Here is a 22,668-nt window from a genome sequence, read left to right as displayed (position 1 = left end):
AATATTGCATCGCAAATAATTCCGCAAACCAAACACGGCGCGCAAACATCACATTCACACACGCAAAGAGGAAAATGGCGAAAAGAAAAAGACAGTAGAAACACTCACTTGCTTCGCCATCGTCCACCTCGTGCTAGGTACACAAACAAACTGGCACTTTAGTACCAGCAGACACTAGACCAGTGCATTGTTCCAATTTATCAGTACCAGTCCTACGAATGCCCGTAAATCAATTGAGATGCGACGTGAATCAGCTTCGAGTGTTACGGCCAATCGCCAATTTGATGACGACACAATGAGCTCCGCTTCCGCTTCTACAAATTGACCCTAACCTTCTCTTAGGTCTATTTGAGGGTTTAGGGATTAGGTCTTTTAGTTAGGTTAATGTCGGGATGATATGATGTTAGGATAATTGCCCTTAGACCAACTATCAATGGCAATATTTTCCATTCGTACACAATAACTAGTAAAAAAATATTATTTCTCCAAAAGAAGGTCATCATTATCAAAAGATTTTAAGAAACCACCGCTGAAATATGGGGTTTCCCCTCCAAAATAGGAATTTGCTGGATATAATCTCCATGCTTGGTAGGCTTGGTTTAAGGTAACAGTGCAAGTTTATCAGAGTGCACTACTGTCGAGTCTTTTTGTAAAGTATAGCCGGAAAACGAGCAGACGAGCGAATCGCCGCCGCCGCACAAGTGCGTTGCCGGCCTTTTGCGGGCTAGGAATTTTAGAGTTGTTGGGAAAAAATTGGAAAGTATTTGTAATTGGGCCTCCGGTAATATCACTCACACACCAAAACACAACGAAAGAATTATTTCACGTCGGTTTCCTGCGTGGCCGTGGTATCACTCGGGTCGTGCTGGCCCATTCGTGCCGAAGCATGGCTCGTCCAAACTTATTCTATTATCAATTTTTTTGATGATAAGGTAAAACATTTTTGGTGAAAATATCACATGGTCCCGACAATTTTCAAAAGCGTTTTATGTAGTTAGTGTTAGACCTCCTTGTTTTTCTAACAAAACATTTTAAAAGCTAGTAAACTGGGCCAAACATCGAACACTTTCCATTAAAATACAATCTTGTGGCTTTAAAATAGAACACACTGGTATGACGTCATCATATTCACCGCTGTTAACGTCAGAACCATACGCTATGACGCTGTTCTCAAACAATTGGAGAGATTATCAATCCACGTGCACCATATCATATTCAATTGATGTCCATTCAATTGTATGACAAGGTAAAGTAATAAAATGTACTAAGGTAATAACCTTCCTATGCAGTTTTAATGACACTAATCTCCTTTACTTTTATGGGACAATTTTCTGCAGTTACCATTGTGCATAGCAATGAGGTGGATTAGTGTTATATATGTTTTTTTTTTTTATAGTTTTTTAATTTACAGGTTGGTGTTTCCTCAATTAAATTGGCTGTTTGGTATCAAGAGATTAATTTTAATGTTTGTATAAATACGGAGCCATTGCCATCTATAATAGGCTGTGGTTATCATTTCATTGAAAAAAAAAAACGAGGGTCGTGTCATGCGCGATGGGTTTATTATGCTGATAAAACCCTGTGTAAATTGTGTGTTTATTAAGGATGTGCCAATCTGAGAAAAGCAGGAGAGCTATATCTGGAAATGTCTCTGAATTTGATATCTTTCATCCACCCATAAACAATCCCCATAACACCCCATGCACCAGTGCACAATTACGGCTTGGAGACTTTCACGAAATTGTTCTTGGAAAATAATTCCGCTTAGGCCTTTTCTGTAGGGGTGGAAAATGACTCCTTCCGCCTCTTAGTATCAGAATGTTACTGATTGAAAGCCATTCCATTTCTACACCAGCTCCGACCCAGTGACGCAGAATATGACCTTAACCTTATCTGCAACCATGGCAGGGTCTCGAGTATGGGCTCGCTGTCATTGCAGCGGTAAACCCCGATCGACCAGAACTAGACCTGTGCATAGTGTGCATACGTCTCAAAGAACCAGGCCACCACAGATGGGGCCCAGTAGGGCTAATGCCGACCCGGAACTGCGGACTGCCTAGCGAGTTACCGGGGCTCTAGCTCGAAAAGCAGGAGTAGAAACGGGGTTGTATTTAATCAGTAAGAACCTGACACACTCTTCCGCCTCGGACAAGGAGGGAGAAGGCATTGGATGATTTTGCCCAATAAAAAAAACGTGTATCTCTATCAACGTTTAATCCTAAACGTTGATTGAGAGACGAAGTTGACGTTGACGAAGAGATGCATATAACTATGATATATGGCACAAGGTACTTGCATAATAATAATTTTATGACGTAGCATACATAATACAAATTACGTAGACCTTTTAGATACATTGTACTTATGCACGTAGGACAATTGTATCAGGAGTCATTAGAAACAATCGTCACGCAAATCATACAATTGTTATTCCTTCAACCTTCGCAAGGTCACCGTTTGCCATCGGATTATTAAACAACTACTAAATTAAATACATCTAAATTGTCGCATTGGTTTTGGTTTCACATTAAAATTCCTATCGCGATGTCTTTGGTTTTAAAAATATCTAGTTTGTCTAGGATTTAGTTGGACTGAATTATAATGTGTTCTTCTAGACATAATTCTTTTTATTTTGTGAGTAACAAATCTTCAATTTTTGTTTTTAAAAAAGATGATCGCTGCTTCTAAGTAATCGCTGACTTCCTCTGTGACTCAAAACTAGTAAAGCTTTTCTCAATTAACACGTGATTTTTAGTTAATTCAATATGTCTCACGATAGTTATTATGAAATTCTTGACTTGACTAGACAAAGTCAAACTCAAAACATTTATTCCAATTAAACCATATACTTAGGTAATTTTAAAACGTTAACAAGGAAAGAAATAAACAATAGTCCTGTCAGTCTGTCCGTCAGTGAAGCTATGTGCAAACAGAAACATTCCTCCATATCAACCCATAAATACATATGAATGTATAATCCAATCAATAAATGAAATTGACAGACACGACACATGGGTACTATCGGTAGTGACGCTCAATAGCGTTAGAGTCGGAGGCCTGTCCCCGACATCTGGCTAGGGTTGCCAAATAGCCGGGATTTCGGCGGGATTTCCGGGATTGTCCCGGAATGTTGTGTCCCGTCCCGTGTCCAGAAATTTTACTTTGCTGTCCCAGAATGAAAAATACTAGCATTTTTCACAGAAATACAATACTATGGCTGCAAAAGTCAAACCAAAGATTGTAACGTGCTAGCAAGTCGCGCTGCGTGAGTTGAGGGGCGGGAAGGGTGAGTTCTAGGTACCTACTTAATTCCTACTTTTACACTTTAGTCTCAGACATACATACATACATATCGTCACGCCTTTTATCCCCGAAGGGTTAGGTAGAGGTGCACATTATGGCACGTAATGTCACAGTATAATGTACATCCACTTTTCACAATTTATGTTGTAGGTCCCATGTAATAGATGGTACGCCTATTGCCATATACCGGGCACATTTCCAGACTCCGTGCTACCACTGAGAAATTTTGGAAAATCCGAAAATAGCCCAGTAATACTTTGCCCGACCCGGGAATCGAACCCGAGACCCCTTGTCCGGCAGTCGCACTTGCGAACTTTAGTCTCAGATGGGACACCAAAACTCAGATTGAGTTTCAGGGCCTAGAAATGCATAGGAAATTACCAGTCTGGATCTGGCAACCCTACATCTCCTGTCTATTTACAATTGCGTACAAACTGTCATGTTTATTGTATTTTATATCTAACAATTTTGTGTCATTCGGCTGTTTGGATGGCTCAGTGTTATGTGTTCAGTGGAGTATGTGTATCTTTGGAGTTAAATGGGTTAGGTTTAGGGTTTAGTGTCAGCTTAGATACAGAAATGTTTTGAATATTTCTGTGAGTGGTACAAAAGAATGTTTCACGTATCCTTTGCCTCAACCGATTTTGACTGGTTATCAGCTTAGTATTTTTCAGATTTGGGAGAAGGTTTTAGAGATATTACCTAACTTCAAAAAAATTAAGACGGTAGGGAAAAACTAAGGTTCCCTTTTAAAAAATATATAGTAAGAGTCTGACAGTGCAGTTTGTCCTCATCAGACGAGGAGATTTCGTGAGGGATTTCCATGGTTGAGTAAAAAAATTTTTGATGAGAATACCAGTAAGCAGTACAAATCTCTTGATAGTAAGCGAATACCTGCAACTCCAAAGGATTTACAAATACAACAGGTAATTTAAAATTAGAGGAATCTATACAAATTCCATTGGACGTGATAAAATTGAAAACGCCAGAAATATTTGAAATAGGTTAGAAATATTTAACAAGATTAATCAGGGCACAAATTGCACGTAAATTAATACACTATTACATATGTAATTGCAAGATAGTGTCAACACGTGAGTTTAATGTGAATCACGTGAACTGAGTTACGTACTCTATCTCCATTATTAGATTATGTTTGTTTGCATTGAATAAGCTCTGAAACAATTGGATCAATAAAAATATAAATACTTTTCACTTTCAATGAGTGAAACTCAAAATATTATATAATTTAACACTCACAGGCACTTTGACTGCACGTTTGACGCGATGCCTAGACTGCCATGAAACGTGTAGCGGGTCGATTCCCGCAAGCAACAACTCTTTGTGTAATCCACAAATTATTGTTTTGGGTCTGGGTATCATGTGCATGTCAAATGATTTGTAAACGCACCCACGACACAGGAGAATATCCTTGTGTGGGACAACGTTTAAAAAACTTTTAACAGTCAGTTTGTCACAGATTATCCCAATATTGCCATAGAATGAGGATTGGAACGAGACAAACATCTTAATTTCAAGCGAGCACAGTCACAGAGAAATAGCTACATATATTATGTGTAAGACTTGACATGTATATCTGTATTGTTTCAATTAAACCTACATCAGTCTGTTTGTAAAACTCCAATAAAACAGCACGCGACTAATTTATTTTCAGCACTGATGACGCCATGATACGGTCCAGTTATAACTGTTTGGTTTTTCCTAATTGTGCTTCCGTTTTTCAGAGAAATCTATTTAAAGTTAGGCATAGTGGATGTAGTTGTGGTGGCTCGGAGGTTTAAGACGCTTCTCATGCATAAGAGTGCGACTTTTTCCAAGTTTTATATATACTTTCCAAGTTTATTTAGACACTATTATTAGAACTTATAACGGGATATTTACCATGTTTATTTATTTTATCGAGTTTCCGATATTTCGGCACTGTTGCAAGCGCCATGTTCACGGATTAACTGGAGAAAATGCGGGTGGGTGTTTACGAGCAGACAAATCGGTCTACCCGCTTTCTTGTTCGTTTTTTGCTGACACCGGTAATACCACTACCATTGTCACTTGTGTGTCGAGCCGAGTTGCAGTGCCGAAATATCGGAAACTCGATAAAATAAATAAACATGGTAAATATCCCGTTATAAGTTCTAATAATAGTGTTAGTGACCATGTCAGTTTAAAAACTTATATTGTTTAGACACCACTGACTAATGGTAGTAACGGCGAAGGGAAATGTCGTGAGGAAATCTGGATATGCTGTTGATGTAATAGTGGGTAAACTCATTGCTCAAATTCTCCGTCAGAGAAGAGGTCAGCATGGCCACTTATAGGCCGTTGATGTGATAGTGGGTCAACACATTGCACACATTGAATATCACAACTGCAGAAAAAAGAATAACAAAACAAAAATATGAAGACGCAATACATATTTCAAATTATCTAAACACGAGTCTAGACTCTACACTATTCAAATAAGTTTTATCTTTAGTCAACAAAACGCTAAACTATCTCAATATAAATACAGAATAGTAATTGCAGTTTTCTTCGATACTCGACAAAATTGGAATTTTAATGAGGACATCAACATATTGATGGTAAATGGCATCTTACGTCAGTTTGCAAATGATTACCATGTAAATTTTGAGAAATGCAATGACAATTGGGATCATTTGTAAGCTGTAGGAGAAAATAAATTAAAATTAGGAGTTTTATATGTAAAAATGGAGACTAGGAAATGTGGAGATGACGATAGATAAATAAATGATGAGGATGGACAAATAGCCATTAAATTTCTAAAGGAGATAGTTGAAGAAGCAAAAACGAAATGTAAGTAACCATATTATCCCAATTATGTTGTAAATTCTAAAGAGTAAAAGCAGATAGCCTTGTTGGCTGAGTGGTCGAAATGTGACTGCCGGATATGGAGTCTTCGGGTTCGATTCACTGGGTCAAGTAAAGAATTGGTGGGCTTTTTTGGGATTTTCGTAAATTTCTCAGTAGTAGCACGTAGTTTGGCAATGTGGCTAGTATATGACAATAGGCTCACACCTTTACAGTACAGTGCCATTACAAGCTATAATGTGCAACTCTGCCTATTCCGAGGATTAAAGGCGTGTCGATATTTAACAAGACAGCTTGAGAATTAAAACTAATGGACACCTAAAATCGCTAAACGCTAATCCTATCAACATATCCTCAGCCTAACCTATCTAACATTCAACAGATGTTCCATCCGCATAGATCAATATTGCTAACACTACTATTGTTCCTGCCCGCTCGTGCACAGCATAATGAACCTTATATACATGGACATACAGATTACAACACAGATCATGGTAATTATAATGCATTAGCCGTATAGATTGGTGCAGGTGGGAAAGCGGATATTAAATGCAGGTATTAAATTGTATTATGCGTGTGATTTCCTGTTCTAAGCTGATAGTAATAAATATTCCCATGTCACGCTTTCCTGTGGACATAATTTAAGATATGGATGGATGGAAAGGAAGATTACTGCTAAAGTAAAGGTAGATGAAATGTGCAAGGTATGAGAGAAATTGATGAGCGGTAGTTACCCATAAACTGTTCTACGGATGTTCGAATAATTTCGAGCCACGATTGGAGCTTACGACCATAAGAAACATGTGAATTAAAAAAAACGAATAGTACTCGTATTTTTTTTTACATTTGATGGGGCGTTTGCACCTGGTGCCTGATAATAAGTAATGATCCGCATCATTCATCCTACGATGGGGCACGTCTGCCCATGAGCAACCTATTCACTCGGGGCTTAAAGACACCCAGTTTATACCCATCAGGACTCAGGCTCTGACAAAGAATTCAACTTGAAACTGATATTTTATAGAATTCCACACTTTAATTATTTTGAGTCTTTATTCACATCTTCATCTCATGACCTAAAACCAAAACTGTAAGAATTTAACAACAAACTTCTCAGAAAAACTGAATTGGAGTCTACAATTAAGCTTATGCGCAGTACACCATGTTTACCATCCAAAAATATAGATGCTTACACTTCCTAACTAATGAGTGTGACGTTCCGACGTTGGTACTTCAACTGGATCACGTTAAATCTATAAATAGTCATCGTGACTACAACCAACAATGGATTGAAGTGTTCAGCATGACTGGATCGGGAGACCGGTCTTAATAACAGCTTTAGTTCATATATTTTGTCCTTTTTTTGTGGATGGAAAATTATTCAATAACTTCTCCCGCCTTGGGTCAGGCGAGAGCGAGTGTCAGACTCTTACTGGCTATAAAACCTATGTTGTCCGAAGGTATTTTTTGGCCTAGACAATTGCAGTTCATATTTTCTGGACAATGTGAGAAGTGTCACCCATTTTTGGTTATGGAGAAAGCAATGCAATTTTGTCAGCTTCACAGTTTTCTAAAAGTCGTAAGTTTTCAATATACCTACGGTTCTCCTAGGGTGAAATCAAGAAGAATTAACGTTTTAAAATATTAAAATGCGTTCTTCTTGTTGTAATATTAATATAATTGTTAGAACATCTTACAATTGCGCTAGACTTGACCCAGACAGTTGTTTGAACTAATAACCCGGAACGACATTTTATCTTAGAAGATAAATTATACTACGTCTGATATTATACCACATGTGCAAAACGCATTTAAAGACGAGTGACTATAATTTTATTGTAACTTTCGTGAGACATACTAAATAGACATACAGCATTCCGCGACACACGAGGCGCCAGTAGCAGCGCGACAATCAGCGCGTCGTGCGTCGCGGAATGTATGAGCCTCTAGCATGGCTTGAAAATAGTCGAGTTCCTCGTCAAACAATTACGTGAGTAAGCCGATAACATAATGATTAATGAGTGACTATAAAATGCATTGACAAATACTGTATAGGTAATTCACAATCGGCATTGAAATAAAAATGTATTTGAACCAGCTGTACCTATCTTCTAATAAACCCGAGATGGTGGCGCGTATTGTGTCCACCGCCTCCGAGACGTAGCACAGAGGAGGTCAACACCTCACTCCTCTGTGCATCTTGAGGTGGGGCCTGGCAAGGCCGCCACGAGTTCGGGGGCCGAGGAAGAATTTCGTTTCTAGCGTCCTCGTACCCACGTGTGAGACAGGACACCGGAGAGGGTTTTAGTCAATTAGAGTCTGCCAGCCCCTTTCGTTCTCCCCAAGCGAGAGGGCTCCATGAGGATTACCCCACCTTAGGGTTAAAAATTCCTATCTGTTAAGAAAGTCTAGATGAGAAGTTATTGTTTCAAATTCAATCATTTTAAATTGTTTAGACTACCTAGTATTCCCACTTCCATCCAATATTCGAGCCAAAAATCTCCATCATATAATTCAGTAAACAAATCAAAATTTTTATAACTTATTAATGGCCTATCAAACGCTTCAGTGAGATCATAAAAAATGCAATTCGTGCCAAAATTTCTTCGTACCTTGTTAATTTACCTCGAGTCGAGTATTTTTAGACTTTCAGCCCGTAATACGGTGCAAGGTTGGGGTTTTTAGGTCCATAATTAGGCGTCCTAATTCCGGTAGTCTGCAATATTGGAGGAGATAGTCCGGTTTTAAAGATACTGATATTTTATGGGTCAGTTTATTTGATGGATAAGAGATGAGGATTGATTAATAATTTAGACAAGTTTTCATCAACAGCAAGTAACATCTACAGCTGGACTATAAGCTGTTATACATATATGCTATTACCACCACTTGATAGGCGAAGTAGAGTTCATAGTTTAGATGCTTCAGGTGCATCAGAGAGCTCTGGTGCCAGGGTTTCGAAGCTTTCTGTCAAAAGTGTCAATCCTATAGGTACCTACACTATTTTTCTACTCACACGATCAGTGTCTGCGTCTAGACTAGGCTAGCATCTACGTCTATGCCATTTGGCTCATAGCACAGTACCCTTAGTACGAGTTTGCTTTACGTTAAACAAAAACGAAACGAGAGCGCGTTCGGCGCTCTGATTGGCTGACGCGAATGAACCAACCAATCAGAGCGTTGAACGCGCTCTCGTTTCAAACTCATACTAAGGGTACAGAACCGCTAGTACTGTAATATTATGTTTGTACCTATACAGGGTGTAAGCGAAACGCTCCCGAAAAACGCCACAAATTGTTTATGTTTTTATAATTTTAATCGTTTTTGTGTTTGTATTATTCATGCTATATTAAAATTCAGCATTAGATTACAACTATTATTACTTAAAATAAACATTGAATTCTTTATTTTTTTTTTTAATAATACACGTTTTTTACCATCACCTTTTTGCGACGTTTGGGAGCGTTCCGCTTACACCCTGTATACATACTCGTATATCTAAATCTAGAAGGGGTCAAGTTCGGCCAAACAAAAGCAGTTACCCATCTGAGTTTGTCGGCCTACTTCAAGACCATTGGAGTCAGTCGATTAGATTAAATCGTCCCAGTTGAATCAAACTGTAAGTCGGAGCATGATCGTATGGGAATTATGGAAATCCTAGCCCAAATAGAGCAAGGAATGATACCCTGGTTTTGAGAACATTACTTACCTTTTTTATTTAAGACGCTCGCTTCTCATGCATGAGGGTTCGGAACCTACCAACGACAAGTACCAAAGTAACCGTTTTCCAAGTTATAGATATGTATGTACTTTCTAAGATTATTAAAGGAAAAAAACGTGAGGGCTTATCTATTATATAAAAATAAGTCCGATTTTCCTTCCTGACGCTATAACTCCAGAACGCACGAACCGATTTCCACGATTTTACATTCGTTGGAAAGGTCTCGGGCTCCGTGAGGTTCATAGCAAAGAAAATTTAGAAAAAAATAAGAGAAAAGCAGGAAAACAGGAAAATTTGGCGGCGGAAACTGGGTTCGCATTGAGCAAACGTGGTGATTAATGCTCAAACCTTCTCCGTGCGAAAAGAGGCCTTTGGTCAGCAGTGGCCGCTTATAGGCTGATGGTGACGTCTTTTATTCCCCGAAGGAGATGCATAGGGGACCAGATGTGCACATATCAAATGTTAATACCCACTTATCGGCAGTTATCTTGTTAGTTTCAAGTACACATTAGGGGGCTAGCCTATTGCCATGCACCGGGCTATAAGCGCAATTCAAAACTCGCGGCGGTTACTGAGTATTTCGAAAATTCCAACAACTATTTGTCTGACTCAGAAACTTGGAGAATCCTTGTTTTTTTTGAGGGGAGGAAATCATCTGATGTCTTATATTATTATTTTATTATCTAGACACACGGCAGTGTGTCCGCCAAGTTCGAGCAAAAAAACCGACACACTTGAGTTATATTACACGAACCATTTCGGGCCAAGTTCGACCCACCTATAACTCAAAATCTATTTTATCTACGCATATGAAATTTCTAGTATCTGTCGAGATCTACTTACTTATCTAAAATACAAAATTTCATTAATGTCCCTATTGTAGGTCTTGAGATATTAACGTCAGAAAATCGCTATTTTTACTATACACTCACTGACTGACTGACTGACTCCGCAGCTCACTCATCAAAAACCTAGACCACTTCCAATGGTCGTATTGACTTGAAATTTGGCATGGAGGTAGGTCTTTAATCAAGGTAAAGGAAAAAATCTGAAAATGGCCAAGTGTGAGTCGGTTTTAAAAATAATGAAGGTGTAAATTCATACCCCTAAGGAACTAAAACAAAAAAATTATCTATATCTTCCAATGGTCGTACCGACCTAAAATTCGTTACGAAGGTTTGTATTTAGTCAAAGTAAAGTAAAATAAGAAAAAACGAAAATAAACCTTACAAAAATAAATGAAATCCCACCCAAAACATAAATGTGAAAGGCTGCCAAGTTCGATAATATTGGAATGCTTCGCCTATAAAAGAAGTGAGATCTAAATAAGTACCAAGTTCCATACACAGACCTCAGTTAAAAATGATATAACTTGGCAAGTTTTAATAGAAAATTATATACCACTCATTGCGTTTAGTAGGTTTATAACAAAGTCGTGAAAACTTGCCAACTTGTTATATCATTTTTAACTGAGGTCTGTGTATGGAACTTGGTACTTGATCTCACTTTTTTATAGGCGAAGCATTCCAATATTATCGAACTTGGCAGCCTTTCACATTTATGTTTTGGGTGGGATCTATTTTACTTCCACATAAGTAAGAATCTTATAAACTAAGCCCCTCAAAGGGGTTGCAATGGTTCTTCTTCTTCTCCCGCCTTGGGCGAGGCGAGAGGGAATGTCAGACTCTTACTGACTAAAAACCACCCCATTCCTACTCCTGCTTTTCGAGCCGGAGCCGCGGTAACCCGCTAGGTAGTCCGCAGCTCCGGGTCGTAAACAGGCCGCTAGAGTAACTTTTTTCTCATTAATCACATAATAATATTTTACAAACATGACCAAATGACCCTGTCACTAATTGTCGCATTTTTGATAACCTTATCACCTTAGGAATAAAGAATATTTTAAACAAAAATATGTTTTCGAATTCGAGAGCTAGTAACAGAGATTTAACAATTTTAAACATATCGGTATATATGTTTATTATTAGCCCCTTACTTAATCGTAATTTCGTATTAACGTTGTTAAGATTTTTTTTCCATAGTTTTTACATGGTACATTTTGTTTTTTTATGGTATAAGCCGGTAAACGAGTAGACGAATCCACCTGATGGTAAGCAATCGCCGCCGCCCATGGACACTCGAAACACCAGAGGCGTTAAAAGAGCGCTAGGTATTTAATTGGGAAGATTGGGAATGGGGTAATTAGGCCTTCGGTAACTTCCTTCACACAACGAAACACAATGCAAGCGTTGTTTCACGTCGGTGTACTGTGAGGCCGTGGTATCACTCCGGTTGAACCGGCCCATTCGTGCCGAAGCATGACTCTCCCACACTTTACTCTACTAAATAATCAACCATAAAAGTAATAATTCATTCAAATAATACATCAAATTGTTTCTAGTTCTTTCGACAATCCAATTTGTAAACTAACACCGCTAATTCTCAATCCTGAATCGATTTTCAGCACTACAGTGTTAATTGGCTGAAAACTTAGACGTTCAGTCTAAATACATGAAAATATTGGCTACTAACGTTATGGAGGTTCGATGTTTGTGCAATACATTTACTTGTAGATAAATATTTAATCAAACATTGGCGTCTGAATATTTCGGTTAAAAATTTTAGAGGATTTTGCGTAAAGTTGTGTTCAAATTAAATGCAACGTCACGCCTTTAATCCCCGAAGTGGTAGAGTGAACATTACGGCACGTAATGCCGCTATACAATGTACACCCACTTTTTCACCATTAGTGTCATAAGTCCAGGATTTAGACACCACTAACAAACGGTGAAGGAAAAATCGTGAGAAAACGTCTAATTATACTTTTTCGGCTCACTCGTATATACTCTCGTAACTATTTAACGAGGAACTCGAATAGTTTCAACTCATGCTAGAGGCTCATATTCATGAGCAGCATTCTGCGACACACGACGACTAGTAGTCGAACTCCTCCTTATCTTGTAAGTGCGAATCACTTATAAGTACAAATAGTTACGTGAGTAAACCGAAAAACATAATAATTAACCTACAATGGCTTAAAACATTACAACTCCATTCTATGTATTTATCAAGAATTTCACATTAGAAAATCCAATAACATTTTGCTTAACCCGGAAAATCAGATAGTCTCTAACTCGCTTACTAGATAAAAGATGCGAGCTATTACGTGCTATTACCTAGATTACCTAAAGAGCGTGTAAACAATGGATGTTTACATAATACCTAGGCATAAGATTCCTAACGATATTATCAGTTAATCCATGTACATACTCCTATTTTTTATTAGATCTTCACAACGCAACGTAACTACGTACATATAATATGTGTTCAACATAATTGTCCATATTAGACTATCTGTTCACCATAACATAGTAAACTGTTGAACAGATTTTCATGTGATTTGCATCATCGATTAAAGAGATAACGTTTCAATGGAAAAGTGGATTATTTAGTGGACTAGAGACTCCGAATTATGGCGGATGGTTTCTACCAGTGTGTGATTAAAGAAAACCTCACTTCTATTCCCCGAATCATCAAATAAAGTTTCATCACATAAAAGTTATTGATCCCGGAAGCCTCAACGCTCCTCAAATTCCTAATCCCTAAAAGGACGCTAACGCACTTGTAACGTCTCTGGTGTTTCAAGTGTCCATGGGCGGCAGCGATTGCTTACCATCAGGTGATCCGTCTATTCGTTTGGACCGGCTTATCCCCATACAAAAAACTAATTATTTACCCAAATTCTCAGGACTAGCTAAAACTAAAATACTTTTGATTGATGACACATAGATTAGTCTTGAACTAATTCTGGTGAATAGCTTTGTTATTTTAAGTAATGAATAGATATTTAATAGATTCAAAATTACTTTCTTTTATTCATGAATAACAATGGTAGTCAGGAAGTCGAACTATGCTACGAAATAAAACAGCTGGTACTATTCAACACACCTGTAACCATAGCCAGTTTCTTTGACAAATTCTATTTGGTGATTTCAATCATAATATATGCATAATATTGAGACATCATGCTTCTACCATTTCTAGACAATGGGATGTCATATGCCTGCCTCATACCTGCCTCGTTGGTCGAATGGTTGCAAGTGCGACTGCCTTACAAGGAATCTCGGAGAAAGTAGTACTGGGTTTTTTTCGGCTTTTCGAAAAAAATCTCAGTAGTAGCACGGAGTCTGGAATTGTGCAACAAACTCACCCTCTATTACATAGGACTTATAACACAAATAGTGAAAAGTGAGTGTACATTGTATAGCGGCATTACGTGCCGTAATGAGCACCTCTGCCTACCCCTTCGGAGATAAAAGGTGTAGATGTTGCATGGAATGTTATAAGTGCATTCATGGCTTATTTACTCTTTGCACAGTCATAAATCTCTTTATGCACACTCTGTTATCATAAAATGCATAGAAAATTGTGTACTATGCACTTAATTTAACTATATTTAACTAAATTGGTGTTTAATATAACTGTTTGTAGGGTCTATATTTCTATTTCAATTGTTTTATGGTATAGACAAATGAGCAGATGGATCATCTGATGGTAAGCAATCGCCGCCTATGGACACCTGCAACTACTGGAAGGAACTTAAGGGTTGTTGGGGAAACGGGGGTTGAGAAAATTGGAAAGGGAAATTAGGCCTCCGGTAACCGCACTCTCTTAACAAAACACAACGCAAGCGTTATTTCACGCCGGTTTTCTGTGAGGCCGTGGTATCACTCCGGTCCAGCCGGCCCATTCGTGCCGAAACATGAAAACATTTTTGTGTATCAACATACAGGCAAATAGTTTAATATTTGATGGCAAAATTTTATAAAAATGATTCGTTCAAAGGAGCACAGACGATATTTGTTTAGTTACTGATACGGATTTTTACATATCATTGACTTTAGTCAACAAAGTCATTTTAACATGCATAACCTCACGCCTGTCTCCTATGACGGTAGGCAGAGACAATGGAACGCCAATTGCTACGAATCTTACATACCTACCTCTTTCGCTTCATCAACAGTCATCAGTCATTTTAACGTTATTCAAAATATATATTTACGACACAGCTGTCCATAAATTAAATAAACCTAACAATTAAATACAATGTACAAGTTATTATATGAAATACAATGTCATGGGTTTTCTCCATCAATACCGATGTATAGGAAAGTAGAAAATCGTGACTTCCCGATCACACTCAACACGATCCGTTTATAAAAAGGAATTTTAAGATTTACCTTCTTAAATCCATTGGAATTAGCTTCAGGTTTAGGAGCTGTATCAAACAAATTTAATCTGGAACTCTGGAATAAATCTGGACTGGAATTTTCTCTGGAAAACAGTTCAGCTGTGGAACTCTCTCTGTTGAGAGACGGCCTTGCTTTCACGAAGGGATTATTCCTCGCAGCATGAGCTCTCTTCAACCAGTTAAACTTGTTCACATCTTGGGGAGCTGGCGAAGGAGTGGGAGTATCCTCAGGAGTATCAGTCGGAGTAGGAGAGTCTGGTGTTGACGCCATAGTTTTAAAATTATTTCCAACACAGTCTTGTATCACTCGATCAACAGCGTCAATGTCTGATCCAATTATATTTAGATTAAATGAACTATTCTATCAAACACTCTGTGTGTGTAAACAAATATTCCGACCACTAAACACTGAAACACTGTAATAATATTATTTTTTCATGGACATTTTCACGTGATTTGTTGTTTTCAACGTCACAAGCCGCGAAATTAATTTTCTACACATGTAACTGCGGTGTATGCAACGGATAAATTTAGAATTTAGCAATTATATGAATGGGCACGTCTGTTTTCGTTAGGGCCGCGCGCGCGACTGTAATAGACACGTATTTTGATCAACTCTTGCGCACCCGACAGTACACTAGGCGATTTATAAGATCGTTTGCGATACATATATCATTTGATTTGGTTTGAGTGTAGTTTTTACTTATTTGGATGTGTAAAATAGTTTTTATAGTGTATGTTAATAATAGAGGTTAAATATTTTCGGTGTGTGACGTTGAGTCTCGCATTGTTTCGTGAAAATACAGAGTGGTAATGAACCTAGAGATATTCATGTTGTTATGGAGATAAAAATGTTTAGTTCGATTGATCCTATTCCGTTTTGTTTTATGATGTTGTTGATGTAGAACGCATCTGGTATTTTTTTCTTTTGTTTTCGCGATGCCAGATGAAAAGAATTGTAGTTTTTTTTTTTGTATTTGTAGGTAGGTATTGTTTTTCTTGGTTTTTGCTTAGTAACTATAGTAGTTATGTATCTGTTAGCCACCAGATATTAGGTTCGATCTTTTAACTAGATAAAATATGTTTTTAGTATGGGATAGTCGACGTATTGGCCGGCTAGACCGAAGTGATACCACAGCCTCACAGAAAATCAACGTGAAACAACGCTTGCCTTATTTGAGTCTTCCCAATCCCCGATTCCCCAACAACCTTCATATTCCTAACCCCCGAAAGGCCGACAACGCACTTGTAACGCCTCCGGTGTTTCGGGTATCAATGGGCCGCGGCGATTGCATATCATCAGCTTATCCGTCTGCTCGTTTACCGGCTTATACCATAAAAAATAAATATATTAGGTACCTAGTTTTTTTTTTAATTTGGAAATTGGATTTGTATAGCAATATTCCAACAGTTTCATCCACAAATATAGGTCACTTAACTAACCACATCGATAACATATGGATAACTGGCGAAAAGTAAATATCAAGTATAGCAAAACTTAGATATAGGTACATAGAATATGAGATAATAACATACCTCTGCCGACTACTGCAAGATACCGGATTGATGTTATCTTACACGAATCTTTACCTTATCTCTATAGCTATAAGCTCGACTTTTCCAAGCCATTTGAAGCCCCAACGCCGTCACAATGGCGCCAGCAATTAGTACATGGTTACTGCAAATTGAACTTTAATTACTATTGTCACAGTTCATTTTAAGCTTGGTGATAATTATCGCGTTTGTTGGGGTGATAAAACTAAAGAGAGTGAGTGTTTTGTTTGAGGGATATGAGAGAAGAAAGATTTGAGTAAATAGCTTGAGGATGATACTAGTTATCACTCAGTCACTCTTAATAGACTAGAGTTAAGAGTGAACCTTACATTCAACGTCATGCCTTTACCTTACATGCAATCCGGAGCTGCGGACTACCTAACGGGTTTACCGGGGCTCCGGTTCGAAAAGCAGGAGTAGGAATGGGGTGGTTTTTAGTCAGTAAGAGTCTGACACTCCCTCTTGCCTCGCCCAAGACGAGAGAAGTCATTAGATGATTTCCTCCCTCAAAAAAAAAACCTTACATGCAACGTTGAGAAGGAGTGTCAGACTCTTACTGACTAAAAACCACCCTTTTTCTACTCTTACTCTTCGAGCCGGAGCCCCGGTAACCTGTTACGTTGTCCGCAGCTCCGGAAACTCCCTACCCCTTTCGGGGCATAAAAAGCGTGTTGTTATATTACATTTTCTAATCATATATGGTTTGTCACATAAGTCAATTTATTTACCTTTACAGAGGCTATTCCTTTTTAGGTGATTGTAATTTGTTGAATATGTAGTGCTAATTAATTTTGTCCTTTTCTGTGTGAGCACTTGATGTCGAGCTAATGTCGGATCTGTGAGTCCAAAGGTCCAAACATAGTAAGCATAACACGTGTAAGAATTATATTTCATCTATATCTTTATATACAGGGTGACTTTGAATTCGACGTATTCCTCTCGGGAGGTGATAGTATAACTAATTTCCTACAAAATTAGCCCTGAGGTCCTTGGGCGGAAAGTGGCTAGTTTCTGAGATATTCAACATTTTTGGTTTTGGTAAAAAATCCCGAATTGATTACAAAAACATCAATAAATAAAAAAATACTGGTTGGATTTTAGTAATTTTAGTTTTAATCAGTTGCTAATACATCAGTTATCATTTATAAATACTAATAATGGCAGACATATCATTCGTTTTAAAATAGCAAGTAATTTCTTATCAAATTTTGCTTTGTGTCACTAATTTGGTCAATAGAAAACTGGATTTATTTCAAAAAAAATATATGACACTAAGCGTACAAACTATTAGAAAAACTTCCTTGGTTTATTAGCTACCCAGAAACGTAAAATAATTAACAAAATTCTCAAAAACAAATGAATTAATTGATGATAAGTAGAGTATAAGGAGAAAAACTCAATTACAAAAACATGTTATTTTGCTAAATTTTGTTCAATGTGACCTCCCTTACGACGAATACATGCCCCAATATGCTTCCTTATCTCTATGACGGACACTCTTGGACTGAATATGCGTCTTATTTCGTCACTATCTACAAATATGTGCGCTGTATTTTTGACAAACTAACACAACATCCATTATTAGCCCCAAAAAAGTCAACGAAATCCGAAAAAAGCAAAACCAACGTAAACAGTTCCACGGATACGGTTTTAATTCAAATGTTTGCATGGATATCATTAATAATTATTTGATTGGACCCTACTTTTCATCTAATAATTTAAATGGTGAGAATTATGAAGAATTTTTGAATGAGCTAGGGTCATTGTTTTAAATTTGAATTTAGAAATAAGATGAATTAACTTAATCTACTTATTGAATTAACTTCTTAATTTGATTGACGAATTTGTTCCACACGACGATTGTCAAGTGCACTATCGAACTTCTGTACGGCAATGGTTGGATACCTCGGTTCCCAGGCGTTATATTGGCAGGGGGTCTAACTCCATGGCATGCACGGTGTCCAAAATCTAACGACGGTTGATTTTTACATGAAGTTTCTTGTTTGTGCAGACGGAATTGGCCGTGTATCGAATTTTTCTCCGAAACATATTTGTAGATAGTGACGAAATAAGACGCATATTCAGTCCAAGAGTGTCCGTCATAGAGATAAGGAAGCATATTGGGGCATGTATTCGTCGTAAGGGAGGTCACATTGAACAAAATTTAGCAAAATAACATGTTTTTGTAATTGAGTTTTTCTCCTTATACTCTACTTATCATCAATTAATTCATTTGTTTTTGAGAATTTTGTTAATTATTTTACGTTTCTGGGTAGCTAATAAACCAAGGAAGTTTTTCTAATAGTTTGTACGCTTAGTGTCATATATTTTTTTTGAAATAAATCCAGTTTTCTATTGACCAAATTAGTGACACAAAGCAAAATTTGATAAGAAATTACTTGCTATTTTAAAACGAATGATATGTCTGCCATTATTAGTATTTATAAATGATAACTGATGTATTAGCAACTGATTAAAACTAAAATTACTAAAATCCAACCAGTATTTTTTTATTTATTGATGTTTTTGTAATCAATTCGGGATTTTTTTACCAAAACCAAAAATGTTGAATATCTCAGAAACTAGCCACTTTCCGCCCAAGGACCTCAGGGCTAATTTTGTAGGAAATTAGTTATACTATCACCTCCCGAGAGGAATACGTCGAATTCAAAGTCACCCTGTATATAATTCTTCTGTAAGTGTGTATGTCACTGAACTTCTCTTAAACGACTAGACCAATTTTGATGTTTTTTTTTTGTCTGTGTTCAAGGGGATCTGACAATGGTTTAGATTCACAATTTTGTCCGCTGGACAATGTTTTTTTTATTAATTTTTAATTTATTAGTAGTTGTTGATTTTGGAATGTTTTACATTGAATCCGACAAATTTTCAAATTAAAGACGTGTAGACAGGACAACGTCTGTCGGGTCCGCTAGTCTACTATAGATCATTATGTTATTATGTGTATCGCCGTAGTTGATTACGTTTACGTCACAACCCTTAATCTTCCCGCGGGTATCATAATAGTAAACGTAGGCCCTTAGTCTAGAAGACCTGACGGGTTTTCAGGGCTCCAGCTCGAAGAGTAAGAGTAGAAACGGGGTGGATTTTAGTCAGTAAGAGTCTGACACTCCCCCTCGTCTCACCCAAGGCGGGAGAAGTCATTGTACATATTCATACTATCTTACTAATATTATCAATGCGGAAGTTTGTGATTTTATGTGATTGTGTGTATGTTTGTTAATCAATCACGTCAAAACGTATCGGAATACAATTTTGAAACAGTTGTAGATTATGTTCTGGAATAACAGATAGGAAATTTTTTATCTCACGTGTAAAGCCGCTGGCATAACCTTTTTTTTTGAGGGAGGAAAATCATCCAACGACTTCTCTCGCCTTGAGCGAGGCGAGAGGGAGTGTCAGACTCTTACTGACTAAAAACCACCCCGTTCATACTCCTGCTTTTCGAACCGGAGCCTTGGTAAACCCGCTAGGTAGTCCGCAGCTCCGGGCTGGCAGAAGCTAATAAGAAACATAATATATTATGCTCGACGCAAGAATCGAACTGTACCTGTCCTTGTGACCACTAATTAAACGAGACAATTCATTATACGAGACATATTCAGTGCTGTTCGTTTCAGTGTTGAAAAATGAGCATGAATATTAAAAAGGGATAATCTGAAGCCTACACGAGGGTTTGAATGAATTGACTGAAAGGATTATGAAATTTAACAAAAGGATTATGACAATATGGCTGCCCATTTTGTTACAGTATATTAGAGACATAAATCCTACTTATGTTATAAATGTGTAAGTTTGGATTTGGATGTTTGTTATTTAATCGTGGGTACTGATTTGTTAAGATTACACTTGGCGTTATAAAACATCTTTATTATCTATATTTTTTATATAAAGATACAAATTCACATAGGTACATTTTACATGTAGATCAGAAACAACAATTTGTGGATGACACAAAGTTGCTCCGTGTAAAAATCAAACCCGCGACTTATTGTTGCTGCTGTCAATCGACCAGTTCAATCTTGGCGTGGAAAATCTCTAAAAACATATTTAACAAATAAACTCATTGAGATTTTACAAAAAAAAAATGGAAAACTTTTTTTTACGAGTTTTTTACCATTTTCCAATGTTTTCCTTAATATTTCCTACAAGCACCTGTGACTCTGGTGTTGTGGGTGTCCATGGGCGGCGCTGCCCCATTAGGTGATCCATCTGCTAGTTTGTCCCCTATTCCGTAAAAAAAGTAGCAAGCAACGTCAGGCCTTTTATCCCCGAAGGGGTAGGCAGAGGTGCTCATTACGACACGCAATGCCGCTATACAATGTACACCCACTTTTCACCATTTGTGTTATAAGTCCCATGTAATAGGGGGTCCAAAAAAAAGTAAAACTACTTAAACCTTATCTGGATAAAGTTAGATTAACTGGTGAATGCCGTGTTCGTGACTAATTTAATATTTACACTTAGTTACAACGCACGCGACAAAATTTTCAGTCATAATAGTATTATGACGTCATTGCGTGGTTTTGTTTGCGAAGTTACGTTTTTGACGTAATAAAAGAGAATTTTAAAATACTCTTTTGTCAATGATTGTTGGAATATTGATATCTATATCTAGACTAATTTATAAAATAGAAGTGTCTGTTTGTAATATTGAAATAACCGTACACATACGATATATACACCCAAATAATATTTTTTTACAATTTGTGTCTGTTTGTTTGTTCTGCCTAATCTCTGAAATGGCTGAACCGATTTGATTGGGACTTATAATGGCAGGTAGCTGATTAACTTTTACTTAAGTTAGCTTTACTTAAGCTAGTTTGAAATTAGGAATAACTGCTTAGTAGCATTTTAGACTCTATATAACACTGCAACCTTAAAAGAAAACAAATCAATTATGTCTGATACCGACCGACATTGTATTACACGTGGCCACGCAACTCATAAACATTAATTGTATTGTTTACAAACTTTTTAATTATGTTGTAGTCATCCAAACTACAATATATTATGTAATAAGTACCTAGGTATTAAATACATGGTTTACTCGTGTTGTGCCTAATGAGTAGAATCACACTAATATTATAAATGTGAACGTATGTTTTTTTTATTTTTACAAACATACAATTTCACATACACATCACACCCAAACCCGAAACAACAAATTGTGGATCACACAAAGAGTTGCTCCGTGCGGGAATCGAACCCGCTACACGTTGCACGGCAGCCAGTTGCGCAGCCACCGCGCCAACCGTGCACTCAACCGTGTTTGTTTGGATATTTGTCCGTCAAACACGCTGAAACTACTTAATATGGTGTACAGACAGGGTATGAGCTGATTTAAGTGATAGGATACTTTTTATCCAACGGGAACGCGGGTGAAGTCGCTTAGCAGAAGCTAGTATGTTCATATATTAACACCACCAGTAATCTTCCCGTGGGTTTTGTACCTAAGCCAACAAAGAGACCGACTGCACGAGGATCCTGGTATGTAGATGCCTTGCTCCTGCACGACAGGCACACAGCTTTTTTTTGAGGTGGGAAAGTCATCCAATGACTTCTCTCGCCTTGGGCGAGGCGAGAGGGAGTGTCAGACTCTTACTGACTACAAACCACCCCGTTCCTACTCCTGCTTTTCGAGTCGGAGCCCCGGTAAACCCACTTGGTAGTCCTAGGTGGGGCGGCGAGCTACCCTTGCTCACCGTCCGCAGACTCGCACTTACGGTGGCCGGAGATCGTCGCGCGATCCCCGACGCCCGGAGTGTCTCTCGCGACGGCTGGGGCGTGAGGAAGTTCGTTCTCTCACGAGCCCCGCCTCCTCCTTAGCTAGCATGACTGCTTCGCACAATGGCCGCACACAACAAGACCCATTTACGAGAATCGAACCCAACATTTCTTGCTAAACATAGTTGCAACTAGATTATAGAAACAGCTTCTAATTGCAACTCAAATAATCTGGCGGTCATTC

The 22,668-nt window shown here is 37.8% G+C and overlaps 1 protein-coding gene across 3 annotated transcripts in view; it reads right to left on the bottom strand.

The window, feature by feature from the left end:
• The window catches only part of LOC118280642 (endothelin-converting enzyme homolog), an 84,444-nt gene that overhangs the window by 24,677 nt on the left and 37,099 nt on the right, over window positions 1-22,668 (bottom strand). Inside the window, exon 1 of one of the 3 annotated variants that reach the window (XM_035600907.2) lies at window positions 15,112-15,739. The exons of 1 other annotated variant lie outside the window; for it this stretch is intronic. In XM_035600907.2, the coding sequence (XP_035456800.1) occupies window positions 15,112-15,393 (282 nt within the window). In that variant the 5' untranslated portion in view covers window positions 15,394-15,739. Of the gene's footprint in view, window positions 1-108; window positions 208-15,111; window positions 15,740-22,668 lie in introns of those variants that run through there. One more of the 3 variants, XM_035600909.2, reaches the window with a different exon arrangement.

This window comes from Spodoptera frugiperda, chromosome 16 (assembly GCF_023101765.2).
Source record: "Spodoptera frugiperda isolate SF20-4 chromosome 16, AGI-APGP_CSIRO_Sfru_2.0, whole genome shotgun sequence".
NCBI classification, from domain to species: domain Eukaryota; kingdom Metazoa; phylum Arthropoda; class Insecta; order Lepidoptera; family Noctuidae; genus Spodoptera; species Spodoptera frugiperda.
Note: the sequence above shows the minus strand (reverse complement) of the source record. Positions and strands in the feature narration are given on the sequence as shown.